A 23,864-nucleotide genomic window follows, 5' to 3' on the forward strand; every position below is an offset into this window, starting at 1 on the left:
CTCCTGTGGCACTTAAAATACTGGAGACAGTTCAATACTTTAATATAGTTGTTTGATTTGCTCTCTTCAGTATTAATCAATGATTGTAACCGAGCAATCTAATGGGCTCGAATCAGGCAATCAAATGGTCAAAAGAAAAAAAAAAGTAATACAATGTTACAATAGCCAGGGGAAAATATCACACTCTAGCATATGCAATCTTAGTTCGTATCATTTTGACAATTACACATACTGGAAGAAGCAACATGGCTATTATAACACAAAAGTGTTCATATCACAATTATGCTAGACTTGAGAGACATAACAGTCTATTAAGATGCCAACCAAAGCTGTCCATCTCCATGAGACTGCATGAGAAGGAATTCTCATTTTGGGGGGCAAAGTTTTGCTACTAAAAAGGCATCTCAGTTTGATTTTGTAAATTTTATGTGAGATGCATCTCTCACATAGGTTCACCACCTAGAAGATCACCAGGAAGGTAAGAATTCATAGGATTTGTACTTGCATCATGATCATTGCTTGGCTGAGATGTACCCCAGAGGCTAGGGTTAGAGAATGACCAGAGTTGTGAAGTGGAGACGTTCCCACTCCAGTTGGAACCACCGGCTCCATTGGCAGATCCCCCATAGAATGTAGATGAACTAGAGCCATGGAAGCCAGTAGTGCCCCCAGCACTCTGTTGTTGTGGCTGTTGAGAAGACCAGGTATTGCTTCCAGCCTGACCAGAAGACACTTGTTGGAGGTACTGCTGAATTTCGCCTTCACTCGGCATATCCGCAAGCATGGTAGTGTTTCCTAAGACACAGTTGTTCAAAGCAGATTGGGCCTTGGAAGCTTCTTCACGGGTAGAATAGCGAACTAAAGCAACCCCACGGTTTAAAAATAAGTGAAACATTTGCAATGGACCATGCTGCATGCAGAGAGTTTTCAATGTTGATCCATCAATCTGAAAACAAGAAGGTATTATAATTTTAAAAACTTCCTTTATCATGTAAAAGTAAAAAACAGAATATAAAAGGCATTTCATAAACTATTTAATACATTTCAATTGTGATTAATAAAAAAGATGAGAAAAAATTCTTACTTGAGGAGTCAGATTTCTCAAAATCAAGAAAGTTGAGCACTGTGGACGATCCCAGCCTACAAAGAAATTACACTTAAGTCAGCTACCAAAAATATCTTAAAATTGAAGGAAATATGTAATTTTGTCATAAGAGATACATAAAGATAATATTAGTAGCAGTGGTCTGCCCAGGATTTTTCAGATTTTTTTTTTTTTTTTGTAAAAAAAAAAAAAGAAATTTTGTCAAATTTTGAAATTTGAATCAAAGGGACTTCCAGGCTGTATGATTTATAATTAATTTTGTGAAAGCTCTGGTTTGGTCAATCAGAAATTTGTGAAGGTTCAATTTTAATTATGGTAAAAGCAAACTTTCGCGAGGCTTAATTTTCATGGCCCACTGTAATCAAGCCATGCCATATATTTTATACTTCAACTCTCAGTTCTCTTCCAATGATATCTTCATTATCGTGAAAATCGGTGCTTTTACAGTAATTTAATTTTGAGAAGGCTCTGTAAACAGACTGAAATTTCCGTCAGTCAGACTTTTGACTTTAATACAGCCTAAATGTGAAGTGCTGGAAGCCATAACTTTTCCGGACTTTGGAATTCGCCGGATTTGAGATCTTGACTCAAATGATAGCAAAAATTGTTTTGTGGAATGTTTGGACTATGCTTGCACCAAGCTACTTAATCTTTCTCCCCTTTACAAAAAATGCAGAAAAACATTTTGGCAACAAAAGTTCAAGGAGCCCCATAATGAAAGAAACTAAATCTGCCAAAGTATATTTATTTCATTTATTTATTTATTTTTTGCAAAAAATTCCCAATTCCATTTACTTCAATCTTCTTAATTGTTTATTTATTCAAATTAAAAGATAGTAAAAAAACTATCTTTTTGAATTTCTTTTAATGAGCTGAGCTACTATTATAACTAAAAATAAAAATAAAAGATTTTTATATTTCATTGCCATCTAAAACATCCAAACATCCCTGATTAACTTTTTAGACCCCCCCCCCCATCTTCATAAATTTAAGATAAATACTGGTGAAAATTAATGACAAAGTTTACTCACAGATCAACTTGAAAGCAAAAGAATTAACATTTCAGAGTGTGTTTAGCAAAATGACTAGCATGCAAGTTTTGGATCATACAATATGAAATACATGGGGAGTTGAAAACAATGTTAAAAAAATATATTATTGTCCACCTCGGTAAAATTAGAATAGATAGAAAATAAAAATGAGGTAGTTTTATACAAGCAGATCCTATCAGAATTCAAAATGCGCAAATAATTGGAACTTTTGCGTACACTTAAAAAAGCCGATTCATACAAAAAAAAGTGTTTGTACGAAAAATTGCTTTGCATTTATTCCAATATTATTTCCATTGTTTAATGTTTACTAATGAGAAAATACAATGTAAACCATAAGTGGATGCTGAAAATTGCCATAATATTATATCACAACACAAATAATAATACAAAAGATACTCGATACATTGCAATAGCTACAAGCAGACATTTGAAAGTTCGTCAAACAAACAAGGTGGTTGAGGGTTTTGGTGAAACATTTTTTTGCGTGATGCTTAATTAATTTGAGCTATGCTTACTTAATAATGACAATTGTTTGTTTCCTTTGTTACTACTAAAAGTTATTCTTTGTGCTATGCAGTAAAGACTCTGAGGGGGAAGGAAGCTACTTTGCAGGAAAATGGAAGATCTAGACAGGTATTCATTACTGAACAAACAGACCCTAGATCAGTACCAGGTGAACGAAAACGAGTCGATTGACAAAAGATGGTGCTGCTTCTTTAGTAAAGAATGGTTCAGAGGTTGAAGAACCATCTGTTCATCTTCTTAAAAGATGAAAAATACTTCTTGTTAGCTTTCATCAAGCAAAAAGTCTAAATTTATCCGCATCATGTTAAATTTAAACTGCATTATTACTACTGTAAAATGTTTTTTTTTTTTTTTTTTTAAAGAGCATATATAGGGAGAAAAAAGTAAAACAAAGGGAAATCTTACTACTTAACTAGTATTAAAAGACCCAAAGATTTAAAAAAAAAAATTAAAAATATTTCACCTTGAGTAGTAGTTAATCCTGGGGGAGGTGGATTGCGAGACTTGGACAATGATCCCCATAAATCTGAAGATCCAGGTCCAAAATCAGAGCCCCAGCTTGGTTTTCCATTTCCAGGCTTGGCTGTCCCATTTGAGCTTAAAAAACAGTAACTTATTGTACAAACTAAAAATTTACAGTTACTAACATGACATGATTGAATAATTTAAATAATCAATATTCAAATTACTAGACAAAAAAAAATAAAATAAAGAATTAAAATTACCTATTATGACTGGCCGAGGTTGCTGGATTAAATACCCAGGTGCTTGATGTAAGACTACCAGCTGTCTCACTACTGGTATTAGCAGGACTAGTTTTGGATGGCCAAAATAGATTCGATTCTTTTATATTGTAGACTGATAAAGGAGATCTAGCAATACTTCCTGGAGTAATGTGGGGGTCATCTTCAATATTTTTCAACTGTGTACCTTTCCATGGCTTTCCAGGTTCAAACTCGGGCACCAGATCTGTCAAATTGTATGAAGAATGAGATGAACCAGAGGCAGTTGTAGGCCCAGTGCTATCTTTGTTATCAGATGATTGCCCATTACCAATTGAAGTTGGATCGTTATTAGAAGTGTTTGCATTCTCTGTGGAAGACTGCACAACCTCAGGCCAACCAGATTCTCCATGTGAACGGGTGGATAAGCCAGACCAAGTGCTATCACTCTGGTCCAGAAGTGGATGTAAAGTGGACCCTGAATTAGGAGTGCTGCTAGTGACTTTTGAATTCATTGTTCCAGGGGCAACGGCTAAAATCAGAATTTCCTCCGACAGAACCTTGATTCAAATCTCCGGGGGGGACACATTGAATTTTCATCCTTTTCACTGGAGGAGAGCTTCCATTGATTGAGACGGGACTGGTGGTTTTGATGTGGTACATCTATGATTGAGAGGTACACGAAACTCATGATGAAGCCCAGACATTGCTTCAACATTGGGCTTGAAGATGTCAAGTGAAGGTTGAGTGTTATGATGCTGCGGGAGAGGTTGTTGTGGAATCTAAATTTAGAAAAAAGATACCAGTAAACTAAAGTTTCTTTGGGAAAACATCTATTATTTCAAGTGTTCCTATGAGATAAAAGCATTTATTTCAATTCTTTTCATTTTCACTACCCCCCTACCCCCTAAAAAGGAAAAACATACAATACACAGCTCCGGTCCCCCCCCCCCCCACTACTTTAACATGTTTGTCTCAAAAAAGAAGAGAGGTAAACATATATACACAGCTTTTTTGTTTTCTTTACACAGGGGTCTGTCCAGAATTTTTCACATGGTCCCTTTTTTATGAAAAATCAAATAATAAAAAAATTATAAATATATTTTTGATGGAAATTATTTCCCTAAATATAAATTAGGGGATCTAGGTTCCATAAAAAAAGCTAAAATTTCGTATTTTTCACTCATTTTTGTTTCTTGCTTCAAACTTTCAATATCTTAACTCTGCACCTTATTTAGAACATTTAAAAAAGAAAGGAAATGTGGATTCTTTAAAAATAATTGTCAATTCATTCAATACACTGAAATTGATTCTGATTTTGAGGTGAGTATTAAAGGGAAATCTTGCGATTTCTATTGAGGCAGTGAGAAGCAAAGGGATGTAAGTGGCAAAATTAAAAATTTGGAGATAACCAGTGCACATGGTAGACGAACATCTCCTCTGTCTATGGGCAAGAGATGGTGCTAGTACCCCTGGTAGTTGCTGCCATACAGCATGATTTAGGGAAAAAAAAAAAAAATTAATGAAAGTCTACCTAGGATGTTATCTTTACATGCCTTTTACTCAAAGCTTGAAAATGTCCACTTACTTCACTTTGCTTCTCACTGCCTCAATTGTGATTAATACAACAATTGGTGAGCAGAGATATTAGAACCTCATAACTCATACTGTAAAGTAATGCAACAAATGATTATGAAGCGATAAGATTGGTGGGGGAAAATTTTGTTCAAATATCAAATCATTGGACTTAATTTTTAAAATTATTTTTAAAATTTTAAAAATTAATAATAATAAATTTAAATTTTTTTGGAGAAATAAACTGCAATACCAGACATTGATTAAAGAGAGAGAGAGAGAGAGAGTTGGCAATTCTGTAAAATCTATATGTATAATTAGTAATCAAATAAAATGATCAATATACCTGTTTGAGATATAGAGCTTGATTAGCACAAATTTGGTTTTGAAGATTGTTGATTCTTTGTTTGGTTTGAGCAACTTGAACACTTAATTGTAAAGCAGAATTTGAGTTAGGCAACCCTTGCTTGGACACATGACTACTCTGTAAAACTTGTTGCGATTGCAATTGGCTTAAAACTTTGATTTGTTGTAAGAGCTGATATAGGAATTGAAGAGTTTGAGGAGCTAATGGCTGGTTAAGGATCTGAAATTAAAAGGAAAAAATATATAATTACACAATGATTTTACATTTAGTCTGAGCTTAATTTTTTAGAAAAGTGTGGAAACTCTTTGTCCTCATAACTTTTCATAATACATAAACAGGCCTGAATACCACCTAATAATTGAGAATTCACATGAAATTGGAAAGCATGGAAGCTTAGCTCCAGGGGCATTCCACGGTATTTTTAAAATTATATAGAGTCCGTAACGTGACCTTTTTTTGCCATAACTTTTTAATTTACCATTTGATTTGCAAATTATTTTAATTTGAGCTGGTGTGTTGGTAGGAAAAGATCAAAATAAAATAATATGCTAATGAAACAGTAAATTAAAAAGTTATGGCAAAAAAGGTCACGTTATGGACTCTACATAAATGTCAAAAATACCTTGGAATGTCCCTCCAGTGAGTTCTCATGCAAGCTAAGCCCTGTGTTTAGTATCATAATTACTCATTTTAACATTAGAAATGTTTAGTTCTGAACAATATTTTTGACATTAAGCGTGAAGTATTATATTACTTACATGTTACAAGAAGTTTTTTCTACTAAAAGCTTTTAATGGACTATGTTTACCACTTATGTGTTACAATTTTTTACATATACAAAAATATCATAAAAGTTACATAAAAAACAAATTACCTAACTTTAAAATGTTTTATCTTCTGCTTAATACTTATTTTTAAGTTGACATCACTATAAGTGATAATAAGGGAAACTGTTCAAGTAAACATTTTTGACCCACAAAACATTTCTCTTATGTTTTTTTCATGTGACAAGAAAGAGAAATTTTCCACTAACAGGTTGCATTCTATTTTTGTGAACAGTAATAAGTAACTTCATTTCTAAGTAAAATGCAGTTTTGAAGTACAGTGAAACTTCTCTGGAGCGACCACTCTCTGTTCCTGAAAAAAGTGGTCGTTAATGGAGGTTGGTCGTTCTTAGAGGTCAATTTCGAACATGCTAGTATAGCACCAGTAGCTTTCATTTATCTTCTTCCTGTAGTCTATTAATCAAGGACATTATAATAAGAATGCATTTAAAAAAAGAAACTTTTTTTTTTCAATATTAAATATACTTCTTACATGATTTTTCCGTTTGAAAATTATTAACTTTCCCATGTAAGTTTATGACTTCTACAATTTTCTTAAGTATGAGATAACTCACTTTTTTGACTTTTTGACTGCGATGTATGGTGATGAAATGCAGAATGCAACTTCACTGAAACCAATTCTTGAGCTATTCAATTGTGCTAAAAGTAGATTTTAACCACTTAATAAGTTTCGTTCTAATCCCCCTCTCCTGTGAGCAACCAAGAAATTCCAAGAAACAATCTTTTAGAGAACTTCTATTCTTATCAGCCTCCCTCAATGACAGCGGTGCATGCTTGACTTGCCTTAAGATGTGCATTGCTACCTTAGCTTCCCAAGCGTCCAAAAAATACCCCCCCCCCCTTTAGCGACATTTTTGATTTTCAAAACAGAGGGCAAGAAATTAACATGGTTAGGCCCACAAGAGAATAGATTTTAATCCCTTATTCTGGTTTCTTTTCACTTTGCTTAACAAGTGAAAGCTGATCTGTGTGTGAACTAAATGCTCTATTGCTTTTCTTCTGTTGTTTCTCTCTTTTTTGGGGTTTCTCTAACAAAAACTCCTATATTGTTAATGCTGAGGAGTTATACGATTAGCTGGCTGTTGTAAGAGGTTTCAGTGGTCTTTCTCAGAGGTATTTTAACAGATATATGTGGTGAGTTTGCATCACCACGATTTGTTTTGTTTCGATTTTGTAGATTTCCGCTGGCGAAAAGAGCTGTTCCGAATCTGTTTGCATTCTCTTCGCTCCTTGCATTGTGTTTGGTTCTTTTTGCGTAACCGCTTGTGTCGCTCTGTTGGCGGAGCGCCAATTGCTCCGGGTCTGTGACGTCATGATAACTTTCCCCCATTATGAGCTGGTCCGTTTGTCGGTTAGACTTGGTTTTTGTTTATCATTCCAGATTTTCTAGAAGCTTTGGTTTGTTGCGACGGTTAGAGATTTTTTTGCTGTAGCACCCTACGGGGTCTACAGAGTTTGAGTGAATGGGGGACGCTATCTGAATTGAGGAGACGAGATCGGGCTGCCATGCGAGATGGTGGCGTTTTTGGACTGTAGGAGTACATTCCGATCTGAACATGCCATGTGAGAGAGCATCGGGGAACGATTTACGCAGGGTGAACTGATGACCCTAATGGGAAAGCACTCTTCGTCCGGAATGCCTACAGATAAGTACTAATCTTTGAAAAATTGTATATTTTGGACTATTTTCTATATCTAAATGTTGGAAATTTGTGCAGTGGAATCGGCTCTATTGATAAAAAAATGAAGGAGCTGAAAGCTTTGAACAAATCAAAAGGTTTACCGAGTATTACGATAACTTACAAACTTTGGGCCTTTGCCGTGAATTCTTTGGCATGAAAAAAAAAAGAAAAAAAAGATATAGAGTTGGAAAAGACATACAATAATTTCAATTATTATCAGAAGTAAATTTGGAATTAGTTTTTGTTCTCTAAATCTTTGGGAAACTCGTTAACGATGCTTTCTTATCACTGGTCGGTTGAAATTGAAGTTTTGCATTTTGAAATGCCGTTTTTGATATGTTCTCTCTTTTAAAAAAAAAGCAGTAATTTGAATTTATTGTCTATGTGGATGGTGTCAGAACATGAATTGTGATATTGGTAAAAGAAGTGAGATATTCTGTGTGGTATCGTGGGTATGAAACTTATATCTGTTGCATGAATATAGTCGGGCATTTGTGTTCTTTTTAAAAAGTTGGAATTGAAGAGTTTATGAAGTATGAGTATATTCTGTCTGAAGGATGGGTATTAATTTTCTGAATATTAATTGTGAGACACGCCACTACTTTGTCTTGTTTATTGAAGATAAATTGAAATTAAAGAAATTGTTTTTTTATGAAAATTCTGACTCCTCATGTTTGAGTCTGGTACTCTTATTACATTACCGTATTTGTGCATACGGTATTTAAAAAAAAGAAACTGTTCTCATCACCGCGGACTTGGGTTTTGCGACATGTTGTTCAGACAACGCAATGGGAGGTAAACAATGAAAAGAGGAAGCGGTCGGGAAGTTTTGAAAATAAGGTTGTGGAAAATGATTTTGTTTTCATTTTCAAGTTTCACTGTCTTTATATTCTTCCCGGAATTCTAGCGTCAAGAACAAACTCCATGATGACATTTCCGAGCACCTCCTTTACAGTCATGAATTGGAGATGAACCGCTTACGATCCGGCCGTCTTCAAATAACCGTTCACGTATCGATAAGTACCCAAACCTTCGTTATCATTTATCTATGAGTCTTTATATCATACACCATAATATGACATCCCATGTATTTGTCACCCTCCTTCAAGAAATTTTTTTAGACTCTCCTTCCTTCCAACACCACATCATCATATATAAAATAATATTATTATTTTAAATTCAGCACACTATATACGGGGAAAAATTGGTGCCCCAGAAAGTGGGAGTTGATGTAGGTGGTCGCTATATACAGGTGGTCACTCACAGAAGTTTCACTGTATCTGCAATGAACTGACTCTTTGATCAATGTGAAGGGAATAGGCTCTACACAAGGGTGACACTTTGTAAATCCCGTTACATATCCTGCTTTTACACTCAAATATGCAAAATACTTTCTTTGCAAAATCTTTTATATTTCTTTAATGCTCCCTCACTACAAAATCTCTACAAATCAGACAAGCTCTTGTTGCAACTTAGCATATTTAATAGATTGGTTTAACCGATAAAGAAGAAAACCATAAAATTATGACTTCATCTAGCATGGGAAAGAAATCCTGTCAGATAGTCAGATAGAACAATTATGTAAAATTGAACTACTTTCAATTGTTTCAATCAAAAAGTAATTGAAGGGCGAGAAGTGTGAAGGGGGGGGGGGGGGGGTGTTAGGGAGAAAGTGGGTCAGTTCTAGTTGTACCCAACCTAAAATTCCTTTTACAATAACTGAATTTTAATGAGAAATTATTAACATATTATATTATCCCCACAAATTAGAGCTGTATTTAAGATAATTCTGATGAAACAAAAAAAGGGCGAGGGGGGGGGGGGGGGGAATTAAATTTCAAAAATTTTCTTTTTTATCTTGGAGGCAGAAAAATCTTCAGTTTTCACAATAATGACAATTTATGACACTATATGCTGATCCCTTTCCTTAAGTATAATGCCATTAAGTGGTGGGGTTACAAAAATCTATAATCTCAATTTTTGAAAAATTGGTTTGTGATTCAATTTGAATATTTTTCCTGAAATCAGCGTGCAAATATTGATCAGAATCAGCTATTGCTTTGTAATCACTTTTTAGTTGTAGGCCTGTTGTTATCCATACCTAAACACATCTATATACATAAAACAAAGAATATAATGTGTGTGTATGTTCCCCACAAATCCGGTTTACGTCTGATCTGGACCAAATTTGGCAGCAAATTTGGCAGGGAGGTACTTAGACACCCAAAGAGGAACGTAGGGAGGTTTTTGAACGCCAAAAAAGAACCGAACCGTTCGAATTTCGATTTTTAGGCCCGAAAATAGCATTTAATGGTTCTTTCTACCTGAAATAAATATCCGGTCAGTTTAAATTTAGCGCCATTTGAATGTCCGCGAAAAATATCCCTGAAATTGAGTTAATTCATCAAAATTTCCAAAAAAAAACCAAGGCTGTAAAATTACCAGGAAAAAATTTAAAAGCATTATTAAGCTTAATGAAATAGAATTACATATCAGAAAATTATCAGCTCGAATAAAATCATTCAGAAGGTTGCAACTTTTTTTCTTGACTGTGACTAAATAAAATTTTGTTTCGAGGTAAAAATTTCCCCTTTTGATTATTATTTGGTGATTTATCTACTTTTTTTTAAAGGCTTTTAGTTGTTAAATTAATTTATTGGCGGATTTTTGATTTGCCACTTTCTCTCTTTAAGAATGATTATTTTGACGGGAAATTTTAGTATCTTTTTCTCAAATTGAAGCCTGATTGTTGAACACGAGTCACTTTAAATAACTTTTATTTTCGAGATAGACCGTGCAAAGCAGCTAGTTTGTCTATATATATATAAAGGAGACAATGTTTGCTTCTGTATGTGCAAGGCCACATAGCACCTACAGCCTTGAAATTTGGTACAAAATTTGAACATACTCAGGGGGATTGATAAATTTGGAATTATTTTTTTTTAAATAAGTTTTTTAGGCAAAAATTTCAGGTATTTCATCTAATGGGAGGGGGGGGGGGGGCAAAAATTCCCCCAGCCCTTTAACATTACTTGTCATTCACTCAATTAGTTAGAACAGGAGATATGCGCGCTTCTCATTTATTGAACTTTCAAGGCTAAACGTGATTCATATTACCTTTACATACAGCAGGAAGTGCAGAAATCTTTCGCTGAGGTAGCTACCAGTTGACTTGGACTCACTTTTTGGTTTGATAATCACACATTTGAATTAAAACTTTTTGAACATTCTACGCATTTTTTTTTTTCCTTTCTCAAATGATAGCTGTATTTATATAGTTTGTTTTTTCCACTTAGGAAATGTTGTCATTGCTATGGTATCATATTTAATTTTAATTATCTTGTTTTTCAAAATGTTTTATTGTACTAATTTTAGGCTACATTAATTGTACCCATTTTAACTGAGTAGAAGTTGAGATTTTCTTTTTCATTTGGAGGATGTAGAACATTCATTTTATACTAATTGCATTAAGTAATTGAGTTAAATCCATTTTCTACGAGGGATAGGATTTTCATTTCGCTCTTTATATGTGTCTTAACATACATTATTTTTCTGCGATGGAAGGGGAGAGAGCGAGACTTTCGTTTAAACATTTTCCTTAAAAAGATCAGATAGCTAATCAATTAGTTTGTTTTGCTCGCTAATCGGCTGGGTTGCGGCAAAGTTGCTGTTTGGCAAGTTGGGCGATAATCAACAGGGTTGGTGGATTATTTTACCGTTTAAAGCAACTGCTAATGTAATTACCCTTTTTATTCCTTCGGCTTTTTTTTTTAATTGCAAAGAAACTTTTAAAGATTTTTTAAAGGGTGTGAATGCATTTTAGTAAAAGAAAAATGATTATTTTACATGGGGGGGGGGCACATTTATTCAAGGGACTTCTTTTAAACTCTTAGAATAGGAATTTTCGTACGTGTACTGTTAGTTAGCTTAAGGCAGGGGTAAATTTCCTGCTTTAGATAACATTCTTAGGGAAAAAAAAGTAAATGTTTGTGTTAGTATCAACAGCTCCATTTAGACATTCAAGCTTGAAGAAACACTGATTAAAATATTATTTATAATTTTGAAACCAAAATTTCAAAATATATTTATTACACAAAGTTATTTTGCAAAAATGAGCCACACTAAAATACAGATATTAAAGGCCTAATTTTCAGTTAAACTTTTATGAGTTAAAGCCAAAAGAAGATGACAAAAACACTTTCTTAAAACTTCCCAAAAAAATGTACATTTTAATTGAATTTGGGGTTATGTATTAAAGCAATTAATATCCTTTCAAAATTTCAAATTTAACTGTATATGATAAAGTTAAGCATTGTTTCTAACATTAGTATCATCTACAGCATATTAACTGTTAAAGCACTTTAGATATACAAAACATGCTACACTTTATTTCATGATTCACATTTTGAAATAGCTAAAAATGTTGCCTTGTCATCCTTGTACATGATTCAATTTAGTAAATGCATAAATGAAAATACCAAAACATTTTTTTCAAGAACTAGATTTAAAATTGTACGTACTAAAATTCTATACATCTCTTGATTAGTTTGTTATAGAAAAATAGCTGAAAAGATTTTGTTAACTGAAAAAAAAAATTCAGTCAACACATAGTGAAAGTAACAAGAGCAGAATGGAAAATCGAGATTTTAACTCTTTAAAGATTGAAAGCTTTTATTATATGTTTGATGCAAAAACACACAAACAATAGCAGATTTAAAGAAATTAACAATTAATGGTTTTAGCATGCTGAGAAAATTAACAGAAAAGAAAAGCGAAATGTATAGAAAAAAATAACGTACATCAATTACCTGAGCGTTCAAATGGCCAGCCTGGACTGCCATTTGTATTTGCTGCACCAAATGACGAAGTTGAGCACTAGTAGGAAATTTTGGGCTTCCAATAGCAGGAAGGTTATTCTGGAAATAGATAACACTTGACATTCACATCAAAAAATTCTTCAAACTTCAAATATCAATGCTAATGAATTTTTTTTAATAAAGTTGTTTTATTTACCATAATAAAAATCAAAAGAACTTAAGTGTGTATTGATTATTATTGTAGAGAAATCATAATGGATGAGCTTACAAATTTTCTTCACAATTCAAATTATCAAGCACTGCTCAACTGCACATCAATACTACATTCCAGAGTCCCCATACTTACCACTACAAGTGGTTTAACTGGTTGGATGGGGCCCTGAAGGCTCTTTTTTTGATCCGGACCAAGAGCTGAGCAACCCCTGATCCAGCATCCCCAAAGGTATTGATTTGGAATTGGAACCTGGAGAGCTTAGTGACCATGAACGTATTTAATGTGCGCCAGTCACCATTAGTGAACATTTAGGATCTTCAATCGGCTGGCATTAAACCTGGGGCCCTCCATTTATGAGTAAGAAGCCTTTATCGATCCACCACCACAACCTCACATCAAATAATTGCTTACATCTCATAAATGCACAATTTTGAAATCAAATTCAAACTTTTCCCATTAAATTGGAATCAGATAAATGCAATAAAATCAAGCTTCATTGAGAAAATCAACTAAAATTGTATATGACTCCTTAAACAACTAACATGCTTGGTGTTTCCTACTATTTGTGCCTGTCCCTTATTTCACTTGTGTTTCAAATACATTGCCATTGAAAGTTCTTTTTGTCAAATGTTTACAAAAAGAAATTTGTTATTGCAAAAGATCAAGTATGCAACTGATAAATAACCTCAACAATTGCTTTCAAATGGCTAAAATTTTTATTCCTTCTGAAAACAGACTTTCATATTTAATGCATATTTCTGCAATGATAATGTCTTATTAAATGGAAGTTTATACATTATGTAATAAATAGGATTTAATATGAAATTGCAGAAAATAAGTAATTATTTTCTACCTTTTCAATGCCAAAATTTTTAACTCTTCTAAGCTAGAAATCCTTATTATCTTTTGATTTTAAAAATGACAATCAATTTTCAAATAGAATGCAGCTGTTTCACAACACCGACTTTAATAATTTTAAAAGCATTTCTGAAAGAAAAAAAAATACTACAAGTATTGCTTTTAAAACACCTGACACTGAAGAATTATAAGTTTGTTAAAGAGATGTTGTTGAAGAAAAATTATAAAAGGAAGATAATCATTAACAATAGGGACTTCAGAACAGGGGATGAAATTCAAATTTTTAATTTCAGCTATTGGAAGAGGAATTTGTCAGCAAAACTTTTGCACGTCCTGCCTTCTCCCTCTACAGGAGACATGACAACAAGTATGTATCCGTGTTTGTCAAGACCTGAACAAATTAGAAACAAATTTTGTTTTGAAAACTTAAAAAGAATAACTTCTTACCATGTTGAACATCTGATATGATTGCTGTTGCTGCTGTTGTTGTTGTTGTTGCTGCTGCTGCTGTTGTTGTTGTTGTTGAAGAAGCTTTTGCAACAGAGCTGGAGATATATTGCTCATAGACCCAGCAGCACTCTGACCTCCAAGAGCAGAGTTAAGAAGATTGTTGTTGGCACTTGTACCCTGAAATAAATTTTAGAAATAATTATTTAAAATATTAGTTAGTACTTTGGAGATGATTGTGGTTTTGGAAGCATTTATTGTCATCTTGGTTAGAGATTTAAAAAACAATTCTCCAGCTTCCAAAGCTTGCAAAAAAAAAAAAAAAAAAAAACTTTTTGAATTTTCAAAATTAATTTGAATTCTGAAATTTTGAATTCAAATTATGTTTTTCGCAATCATGAGTTGCGACAGTGCCCTACTCATGGGGGGCTATTGCTTCTAGAAACAGCTCCTGTCCCCCCAAGCCTACCCCTCCTCCTAGGCAGTTATGTGTGTATAGTTGTGTGTGTGCGTGCAGGGGCGTGTGTATATGTAAGCACGTGTGCATGCATGTGTAGGCTTGTGTGTGTACGCAGACCTGTGTGTATGCACGTAGGCGTGTGTGTGTGTGTAGGACATGGACGTCTCCGACCATGAGAAGCGTATAGCTCAGGACCGGAGCATCCGTGCCGCACCGCCTGTAGAGGGCGGTGGTGCTGGTGTCCCTGGTCCAAGCTGAAAAAGGAACCAGACGCCAAGGACGGTCAAATGAAAGCAATAAGCAATCGTGATTGCTCAAAAAAAAAAAAAAAAAGCATTTTCCAGCATGCATAAATGAAATGGAGTAAAAAAAAAAACAGGGGTAGAAGTGACTGACTTGTCACATATAGGACATTTTCCACAAAAAATGTAGGACAAATATAGGACACATTATATGAATACGAAATAATACGTATAACATATTACTTAGTTTTCTCATCAATGATTTTGTTTAAAAAAAACCTTAAACAAAATAATTTACATCTGAAATGACTTTCCTGTAGTTGAAAGAAATATTTTTTAAAAAACAGTGTACTTTACAGACTAAATAACTAAACAAAATTTGAACAAAGATAAATTTTTATTTTTTCTTTCCCTCTCATGATCCAAGTACTAATTCCACTGCTCTTTGATTTTATATCTAAACTGAACCCTTTACCACTTGTATTAAGAACAAACAGAGCTTGAGAAAGATCCTTCTGACGTTTTTCAGAGTTTTCTTTATGCTTGAATGTTTTAGCATGCAGCCTCAATTGCGAAAATCCACTATTGCTTATGGGCACTGAACAGTTGCAAAAATGGCAAAAGCAGTAAAATCATCTTCTCCTTTAGTGCACCATGCACCAAAATTTGTACAACTTATGTACTCCTGGTTCAACCACTCCACACGAAATTTTGTTAAGCGATGCGATTTCGCCATTATAATTCCACTTATTACAACAAACTACATTTTAACATCATAAGAAACTAACATTCAACGATTCCAAAATTCCACAAAATGAAAAGATTGCAAAAAGAATATTAGAATATTGCACTGGGCACAAAAATATACCAACGAAAATTAAAAATGGAAAACAAAACAAACGGCTGTTGCTAAACGCTAATTTCTAAAACCAACTTCAGAATTAGTTCTCGAAACTTCACCCACTATAGAGTGACGTCACATTGCTGTAGCCAATGAGAGAAGATGCTTGTTGTAGGATTTAGTCAGTTGCGTTTCTTAATTTGAAATTTGTTTGGGCACATACTTTCAGCGAAAAATCCGATTTCAGAAAGTTTATTTACTGTTCTTTTAATAAGATATATAGGGTAAGAAACGGGAATATAAGAGATATAGCACAGTTTTGAAAAATATAGGACAATTTTGATGCTTTTCTTAAAAATATAGGGTATATAGGACTACTTCGACCCCTGAAAAACTGAAAAATTGATAACTGATGATTGAAACGAGTAATGAAAAAAAATAAAAACTTGAGACTAAAACGGGACAAAGGGAAAAAGAGGAAAAGCAAGCAACTTTGAGGCATGTCATTTTGAAAAATTTGACAAAGAAAAATCCAAGATCAATTCCACAAAGCGAATTTGAATAATTAAAAGAAAAAAAAGTATATTTAAAAATAAAAAGTACTTCAGATTTAAACAATTTTTTTTTTTAATTTTAATCCTTATTTAAAAAAATTTTTCCCATAATGTTAATACACATCACCAGTCACAAGACCAGCAATAATTTATTTTCAGGGGGTTTGGTCCTAACAGCCCTTAGATGGACATAAACTGTCATTTTAAGATTGGCATTATGTGTTAAAACCAAACCTTCTGGGTGGGATTAACCCTCAAAGAACCCATTAAAGCACCCCAAAAAGTTCTTTCTTTCATAGAAGCCATTTTCAGTTTTTGATGTTATGCCACCTACATTCCTTCAGCTAATATACGGATTCAGATATAAACAATGTGAGTATAGAATGCAAGTAGAAAAAGTTTGAATCTATAAAAGAGGGTGTTTTCTTCTGCAAAAATGCGAAGTCAAATCAGAAACGTTTAAGAACATTGAGGGAAAAATTTAAAAAATTAATTTGAATTTTGACATCTTGAATTCAAATTATGTTTTTCGCAATCAACAGAGTGTGTATGTAGGCGTGTGAGTTTGTGTGTGGGGGTATGTGTGTTGTGTGTAGGGTGTATGTGTGTGTAGGGGGTATGTGTATGTGTGTGTAGGCATGTGTGTTTGCGTCTGTGTGCAGGCATAAGTGTCTGAGTAGTTGTGTGTATGAATGTGTGTGTATGTGGGAGGGGGGGGGGGGGTATGTGTATGTGAGTGTAGGCATAGCAGGAATGAATGTGTGGGTAGCTTGTATGTGTATGTGTTTGTGTGTATGTGTTTGTGTATTTGTGTGTAGGTGTATGTGTGTGTAGGTGTATGTGTGTATGTGTTTGTGTGTATATGTGTAGTTGTGTATGTATGCGCATGTGTGTAGCACATGGATGCAACCTGGAGACGGCTTTCGCAAGAGGAACAGCAACGTGAGGAGCCGGTCGACGACGGTGATGGTGCGGAGGGTGGCGGTGGGAAAATAAAATGATAGGACATCAAAACAGTCAAGTGAGAACAATAAGCAATCGTGATTGCTCAAAAATTTCGGAATTTTTGGACATTTCTTTCTTTTCTTTAATTTGGGTTTTTTGGGGAAAATAGGATAACTTCTACCCTTGTTACAGCGATAAAAATGCCATGTTACAGGGGTAGCTATAATGGGAGTAAGTATATAAATTTGTAAAAATTACAACTGGATACAAAATCATAGTCATCAAACAATAACTTTTACGAAAAGTTCAACATACAAACATTAATCTATATATATATATAAATGAATGTTTGTCTGTACGTCATCCATGAACTAAAAAACTACCCGGCAGATTTGGCTGAAACTTTCACCATTTGTTATTTTTGGTACTGGGAATGTTTATAGACCAGTTCGAAAAAAATCCGATCGATAGTTCCTTTTTTATTCCAATTTAAGTCACAATCCATTGGATAAATACTAATAAAATTATCGTCTGCAGAAATTAATTCGCGTGAAAGATCTCATTGATAAGAAGTTAGCTGTTGCCATTTTTCTTGAGTTTGAACAAATAAATTCTCTCTTTATTGTTTTATGGCTTTTCATGCAACGGGGGGATTTAAAACTTTTTCTATTTGATATTTTTAGCGATTGATTGATCTTGCAAACTGCGTGAGTACAAAATTTCAGTATAGTCACGGCTTCACTTGATATGTGGACCGATTATTATGAAAATTGCTATATATATAAATACATATATATGTATTTTTCCACGGAGAAGGTGCATAATATGCTCATTGAAGCCACTCGCCACCAGGTGGCACTGCAGAGTAGCAACTTCTGCCCCGTTCAACCAATTGTCATGAAAATCAGTATAATGATTTATTTTTTTGTTGGCGTAGCAACGCGCGTCGGGTACAGCTAGTTAGAAATAAAAATCACAATAGTCAAACTGAAATTTTCAAGTGCAAAATGCAACACACAACAGATAATTTAGACTTCAAAGCAAACTTGTGAAAATATATTTTAAATAAGATATTTTTACATTGAATAAATGGCAAATAAATAAATAAATAAAAATTTAAAAATTTAATTCATTAGTGTCATGAATTAGAATTTTGTTTTAAACAATTGAGTCTTAAATTGATTTAGAAGACATCTGTGTTGTTGATGAGTTACAGAAACGTTACACATTTAAACTGTAAAATTCTGTAGATTTCAAACATGTACCATCCACAATTTGAAACGTCTTAAAATCTAGTCAGATCTAACCAAGTAATCAATGAACATTAAATTATTTTCACTATCTTGAGCAATAACACCACAGTAAAAATGAAACTGAATGAAAAATAAACAATTTTTTTTTTTTTTTTTTTTTTTTTTTACCTTTGGTGCTTGCTTGAAAGAATGGCCACCAACACTGGAGAAATTCATTGCATTTTGAAAGTTGTTAGGTCCATGGAAAGTATTGGAAGCAAATGAAGAATCAAGGGTGTGATCAGACATTGACATATCCTCATACATGTTGGCAGGACGAACTTTACGCCCAGTAAAGCTATCAACATCCATCACTCCATTATTCACTGCTTGCAGTTCAGCTAATATTAAGGAAAAAATACAATAAAAACCCAGTTTTTGAAAAATGTGTTGGAAAATTAGAATTTGATTTGAAATGAAAGAAAGTATTTATCTATGAAATAGGGTGCTTAGAATTGATTTTGTACTCAATTCACCTAAATCTTTTGAATCGCAAGGAATGCTGGTTGAACGCAATGATGCTTTTGGCATCATTCATTTTCACAATGTGCTCGAGTCAAAAGCATTTTACTTAAAAAAAAAAAAAAAAAAAAAAAAAAAAAAAAACTATTGTGTTGATTGCTTCTATATGTAGTCTTAGACATTCAGTGCCACTCATTCAATTCCTTCTTTATTTATTTTTTGGTTACTTTATCTTCATAGTTATGTCATGAAACAGGATACCAAATAATAGCTCGCCCAACATAGGCATGGCTAAAAAATATATAATGTTCACCTGACTATCAGAATGATACAAATGTTAAAAAATGGGGCTTTCAATTACTTTTATGGTTTTTGATAACTAAATATGGCTGGCCTTTAGCAGGCTTGCAGAAACTTTGAACACTATAACAATATCATTAAAAAATTAAAAGACAATAAATAAGAGTTTTTTTAAAGAACAACTACATTTTTTATGTCGAGTAAATTTAAATTTCTTCTGTTCTAAAAGACTACTCACAAGCAATAAACAATTAATTTCAGACTCTGATTACATACCTGCAGCTTCATCCAAATTCATATTGTTGTTTCTTAATGCATTTTCAACATCTTCCTTCTAAAAAGTAAGCAATATTAAAATATGTTATAGTATCATGACCTTGATAAATCATTTAAAGAAATAATTTAAAGAAAACAAAGAACAAAAAAGAATGCAAAATTAAAATTCTTAATGGTTCTTTCTAGTTGGAAGATTTTCAACTCTTCCTTCACGAAATAAAATTTATTTTCAAAAAATTAATTAAGAGAAAAAGCCACTGAATTCTAATTAGAGCAAACACCTCCATCAATCAGCGATTTTCGATCCAATTTACTCAATGCTAAAAATACTCAAGGAAAGATTATGAAAACCTCTCACAACAAACTGCAAATCTCAAAACTCAGCGGCAATAAATGAAGGAATTTTCGTTTAGAGAAAACCAAAAGAAATATTTTTTAAAAAGCAGATTAAAAAAAAAAGGGAAAATTGAATTTTACAAATAAAAATGTATATAATAGCTATATATTCTCAGAAAAAATTTAAAAAATGCAATACATTCAAAGCTTTATGCAATCCATGTTAGGTTAGTTTGTCTTTTTAACAGAAATATATGTAAAATTGTTACTACAGTCGAATTCGGTTATAACAATCCTTGATTTAACGAGGACCCAGGTTTAGCAAGGGAATCTGAAATGCTTGATTGGTTACAGTGATAAATCTGTGGGGGAAAACTCGCTTTTAATGAGCAAATCGTGGTTATTGCGAGCAATATTTTTGTAATTCTTAAAATTTCCACTATCCCACTCAGCTAATCCTTCCTCGAAAAATTTTCTGCAGCATTCCGATGTCAGCTGAAAGCTAATAATGATTTATATATTCTATAAAAAAAAGTGATGTCTACTTTTTTTTTAATTTTGACGAAGGCATACGTGTAAGCACTTCTCGAGGCAGACTTTGAACAAAGGAGAGACAGGATAGGGCATTGTGTGGAGCTCATTATTTGATTTATATTTATAGAGTGCTCTCAAATTTTATCCTGTGATTTCTAAACGTAAAATTTTAACAGTTGACAAAAAAATTAAGATTTTAAGGAAATTACAAGATGGGTGCAAAAAATTCTGAAGTTTGCAAAAAGTATGATTTTTTTTCTTTCTTTGTTTTAACACCAAACCTGATTTTTACGAGCACTCGGTTATAACGAGCCAAATTTTTGCGATCCCTTTGTGCTCCTTATAAGACAGTTTGACAGTACTTAAAAAATTTACCAGTAACGTTCTTTGTTCAAAATACTAAAAAGTATCTAAATTAATCAAATCACTAATCAACCTTTATTTTTGAGAAAGATGTAATTTTTGTAAATTGTTAAATCAAATGTATGACAATGGTTTCTTTTTTTATTTATTTTTTTTTATTTTTGAGTTAGTTACATGTATTTATATATACATGTACATATATCTACACAAATTAAATAAACGTATATTAACATTTTTACTTGAACATTTCCACTAATTGATATTTATTGGTATAATGATTCTGTTCTGCTCATACATTTCCACTGTTAACGAGATAATTATCATGTAATTCTTTGGTGTATGGGGAAAGTAAATTATCTTAAAGTTTTCAGTGTCAAAGTTTGTTTTCATGTGGGATACTAAACTTATAAAAACACTAAAAACAGGCTGTTTTCTTTAGCTTTTCATTGAAATTTTAACTTTAAGTAAAAATAAACATTGCTCTTATAAGTTAAACAGAAAGAGCGAGAAATAATAGAAAATATAAGAGAAAACACAATTTTTTCTTTTTTAACCACTTGCTTGAAAAACTCAAAAATAAAGCACCTTGTCAAAATAATTTAAAATTTTTCTGCAAAATTAAGCACTCTAAAGGGCCCTTTGTAACAGGTCACAGAAATAAGGCATTTTCAAGGACCCGTAAGAACCCTGAAGAGGTTAAAAAACGCTATGGATGGCATGGATTTTTCTTACTATAATGTCGAAAATGAAAATGTTCCTGCAGATTCTTTTTTGGTTTGAATTTAAATTATTCATTTTTAATACGCACACAAATATATAATAAAGGAAGAAAACAAATAATAAAAACTAATGTTAAAGCATTTTTTTTTTTTTTTTTTTGCATTTCTGGTAACAATAAACAGGTTTCACTGCACTACTACTACATTTAAGATACTGAAAACAAACATTACAAAAAAGTTTTTACTTACTCTAAAACCCAGTTCTGTAAGAATTCGGAATTGCTTGCTGGCATGTATAATGTCTTTACACAATGGTTTTCCACCCTAAAGAAAATTTATTATTAATAAACATAATAAAAAAAAGTATTGCAAATGATAGTACTTTAAAAATCATCCTAAAATGGAAACTAACAGCTTGATACATTAATTCTTTGGAACAATAATTCTTTATAAATTAGTATAATCCTCAAATAAAATAGATTGTTGAAAAAGAGAAAAGACATTACAAGTCATTGAACATAAAGAAAAATAAAATGAAAAGAAATAATAATAGCTAATTAAATAAGTCATAGGCCCTCTTTTCTGCTTTGTAGTGTTAAAATTTAGACGGTAACTTTTTAAAGGATACATTTGTAACATTTGGGTCTTTTTGTTATAAAACATTTAAAAAAATTTGGAGTTTTGAGAAATAGTGGGAGGCTACAATGACCTCCTTACATTAGATTGTTCAAACATAAAGCAAAATGATTCCCCAAACTAAGACACCTCTTGCATAAAAATTAATTGCTATTGTATACTTACTAAATGAGCACACTAGGTAGTTAATATTTAAGATAAACTAGTAGCATTTGAATAAGTGGTTCTAACATAAAATGAAGTATCGCAGTGTGCTTAGCTTAAGCTTAAGTTTAAAAAGGCCTCAGGGTTAACTTGCACACTGCATACTGTTCAAAAACATAATTCTACATTATCACCCAGCAATCTTGCAGAAACGAAGAAGCAGGGTTGAAATTTTTTTACCTTCAATGTTCGACCAACAATACCACGAAAAGGTACAGGTGAAGAGTGAGATTTAGCATCAGTCCAATTTCCAAATGCATCCTTCAGAGAATTATTTTTGAAATTATTTTCAGACCTATCTTCTATAACTGTTGGACACCCTTGTTGCATCATTTCTCTCCTCTGAATGAATGAATAAAAATTGGATGGGACAAATAAATCATTACGGAATTACAGAATACTTATAAATTTTTATTATTCATTTAAAGACTGCAATGAAAACTAAACACAGAAGGGAATGCTTTCATTGAAATTTCTTTACAATTTACTCTAAAATTAAATACCATATTGATAGGTTTTTAACTGATCAAAATATCAGAAAAGTCCAATATGACTATTTAAAGGAGTTGAGCTTTCAAAGGAGTAAATGATGCATACAAAAGTGGGAGTGAAGTTATGATCAAAAACGCGGTTTGTTCAAAATCTTACTTATTCCCTTTAAATATATTAAGATGTTAGAATAAACTGCTGAAACTAGCTTGCAAAAAGAAGTAAAATATATTTTAAGTACTTAGTAGTAAACCTTAATGATTATAAATACATCTGAATATGCATGTAAGGGATCACTATTGCATTAATATACTAGTTATAATTAAAAATATCTAGATTTAGGTAAAAGATCATTGTAACTACAAAATAAGATACTTTAAAAAATTATACACTTGGAGGAGTACTTACTAAGTTAGTATTCTTAGAATCTGGAAACGAATTCAGATTATGATATCACTGGATCATGGTTGAGAAAGGTTTCAGTTTCATATAACAGTTGACAGTTATTTCAAAATTAAATTTCTGTTTTACAATTAAGTATACTACTTTAATCATTAAATATGAAATTTTTTGGCACATTAGCATTTATAGATAGATAAATATACATGAGTGTGTGTGTGTGTGTGTGGGTGCGCACATGCAATATAATTGTTTTTCAAATGGGTCATACCACACCACGTCACCGAATGCTATAATGTGCCATCACATTTTGGACATATTTCACATTTTTAATAGATATCTACAATATAACCAGAAATTATTATCAATTTTAATTTTTTGAATAAAATTAACCTTTAGAAAAAAGTTTTCAAAGCTTTGATCCGAGACCACTTTTTTAAATCAACTTAGGAAACTAATTTATTTTTAAACCGAAAAAAAAAAAAAACTTCAAAATAGGTTTAATTGTATCCAAAAAATTTAAAAAATAACGAAAAATGTTTAATATGATGACATAGCCAACTATTCAATTTGGGTGATATGATGCAGAATGACCAAAATTAA

At 32.6% G+C, this 23,864-nt stretch overlaps 1 protein-coding gene across 1 annotated transcript in view; it reads right to left on the reverse strand.

The window, feature by feature from the left end:
* Positions 1-442: 442 nt before the first annotated feature.
* Positions 443-23,864, reverse strand: part of LOC129228335 (protein Gawky-like) — a 39,822-nt gene continuing 16,400 nt past the window's right edge. Inside the window, 13 exon segments of the mRNA XM_054863014.1 lie at positions 443-946; positions 1,085-1,140; positions 3,146-3,279; positions 3,408-3,931; positions 3,933-3,989; positions 3,991-4,083; positions 4,085-4,186; positions 5,326-5,565; positions 12,682-12,789; positions 14,267-14,389; positions 18,673-18,884; positions 19,582-19,639; positions 21,783-21,857. Coding sequence (XP_054718989.1) covers positions 443-946; positions 1,085-1,140; positions 3,146-3,279; positions 3,408-3,931; positions 3,933-3,989; positions 3,991-4,083; positions 4,085-4,186; positions 5,326-5,565; positions 12,682-12,789; positions 14,267-14,389; positions 18,673-18,884; positions 19,582-19,639; positions 21,783-21,857 — 2,286 coding nt within the window.

Source organism: Uloborus diversus, chromosome 8, assembly GCF_026930045.1.
Source record: "Uloborus diversus isolate 005 chromosome 8, Udiv.v.3.1, whole genome shotgun sequence".
NCBI classification, from domain to species: Eukaryota; Metazoa; Arthropoda; class Arachnida; order Araneae; family Uloboridae; genus Uloborus; species Uloborus diversus.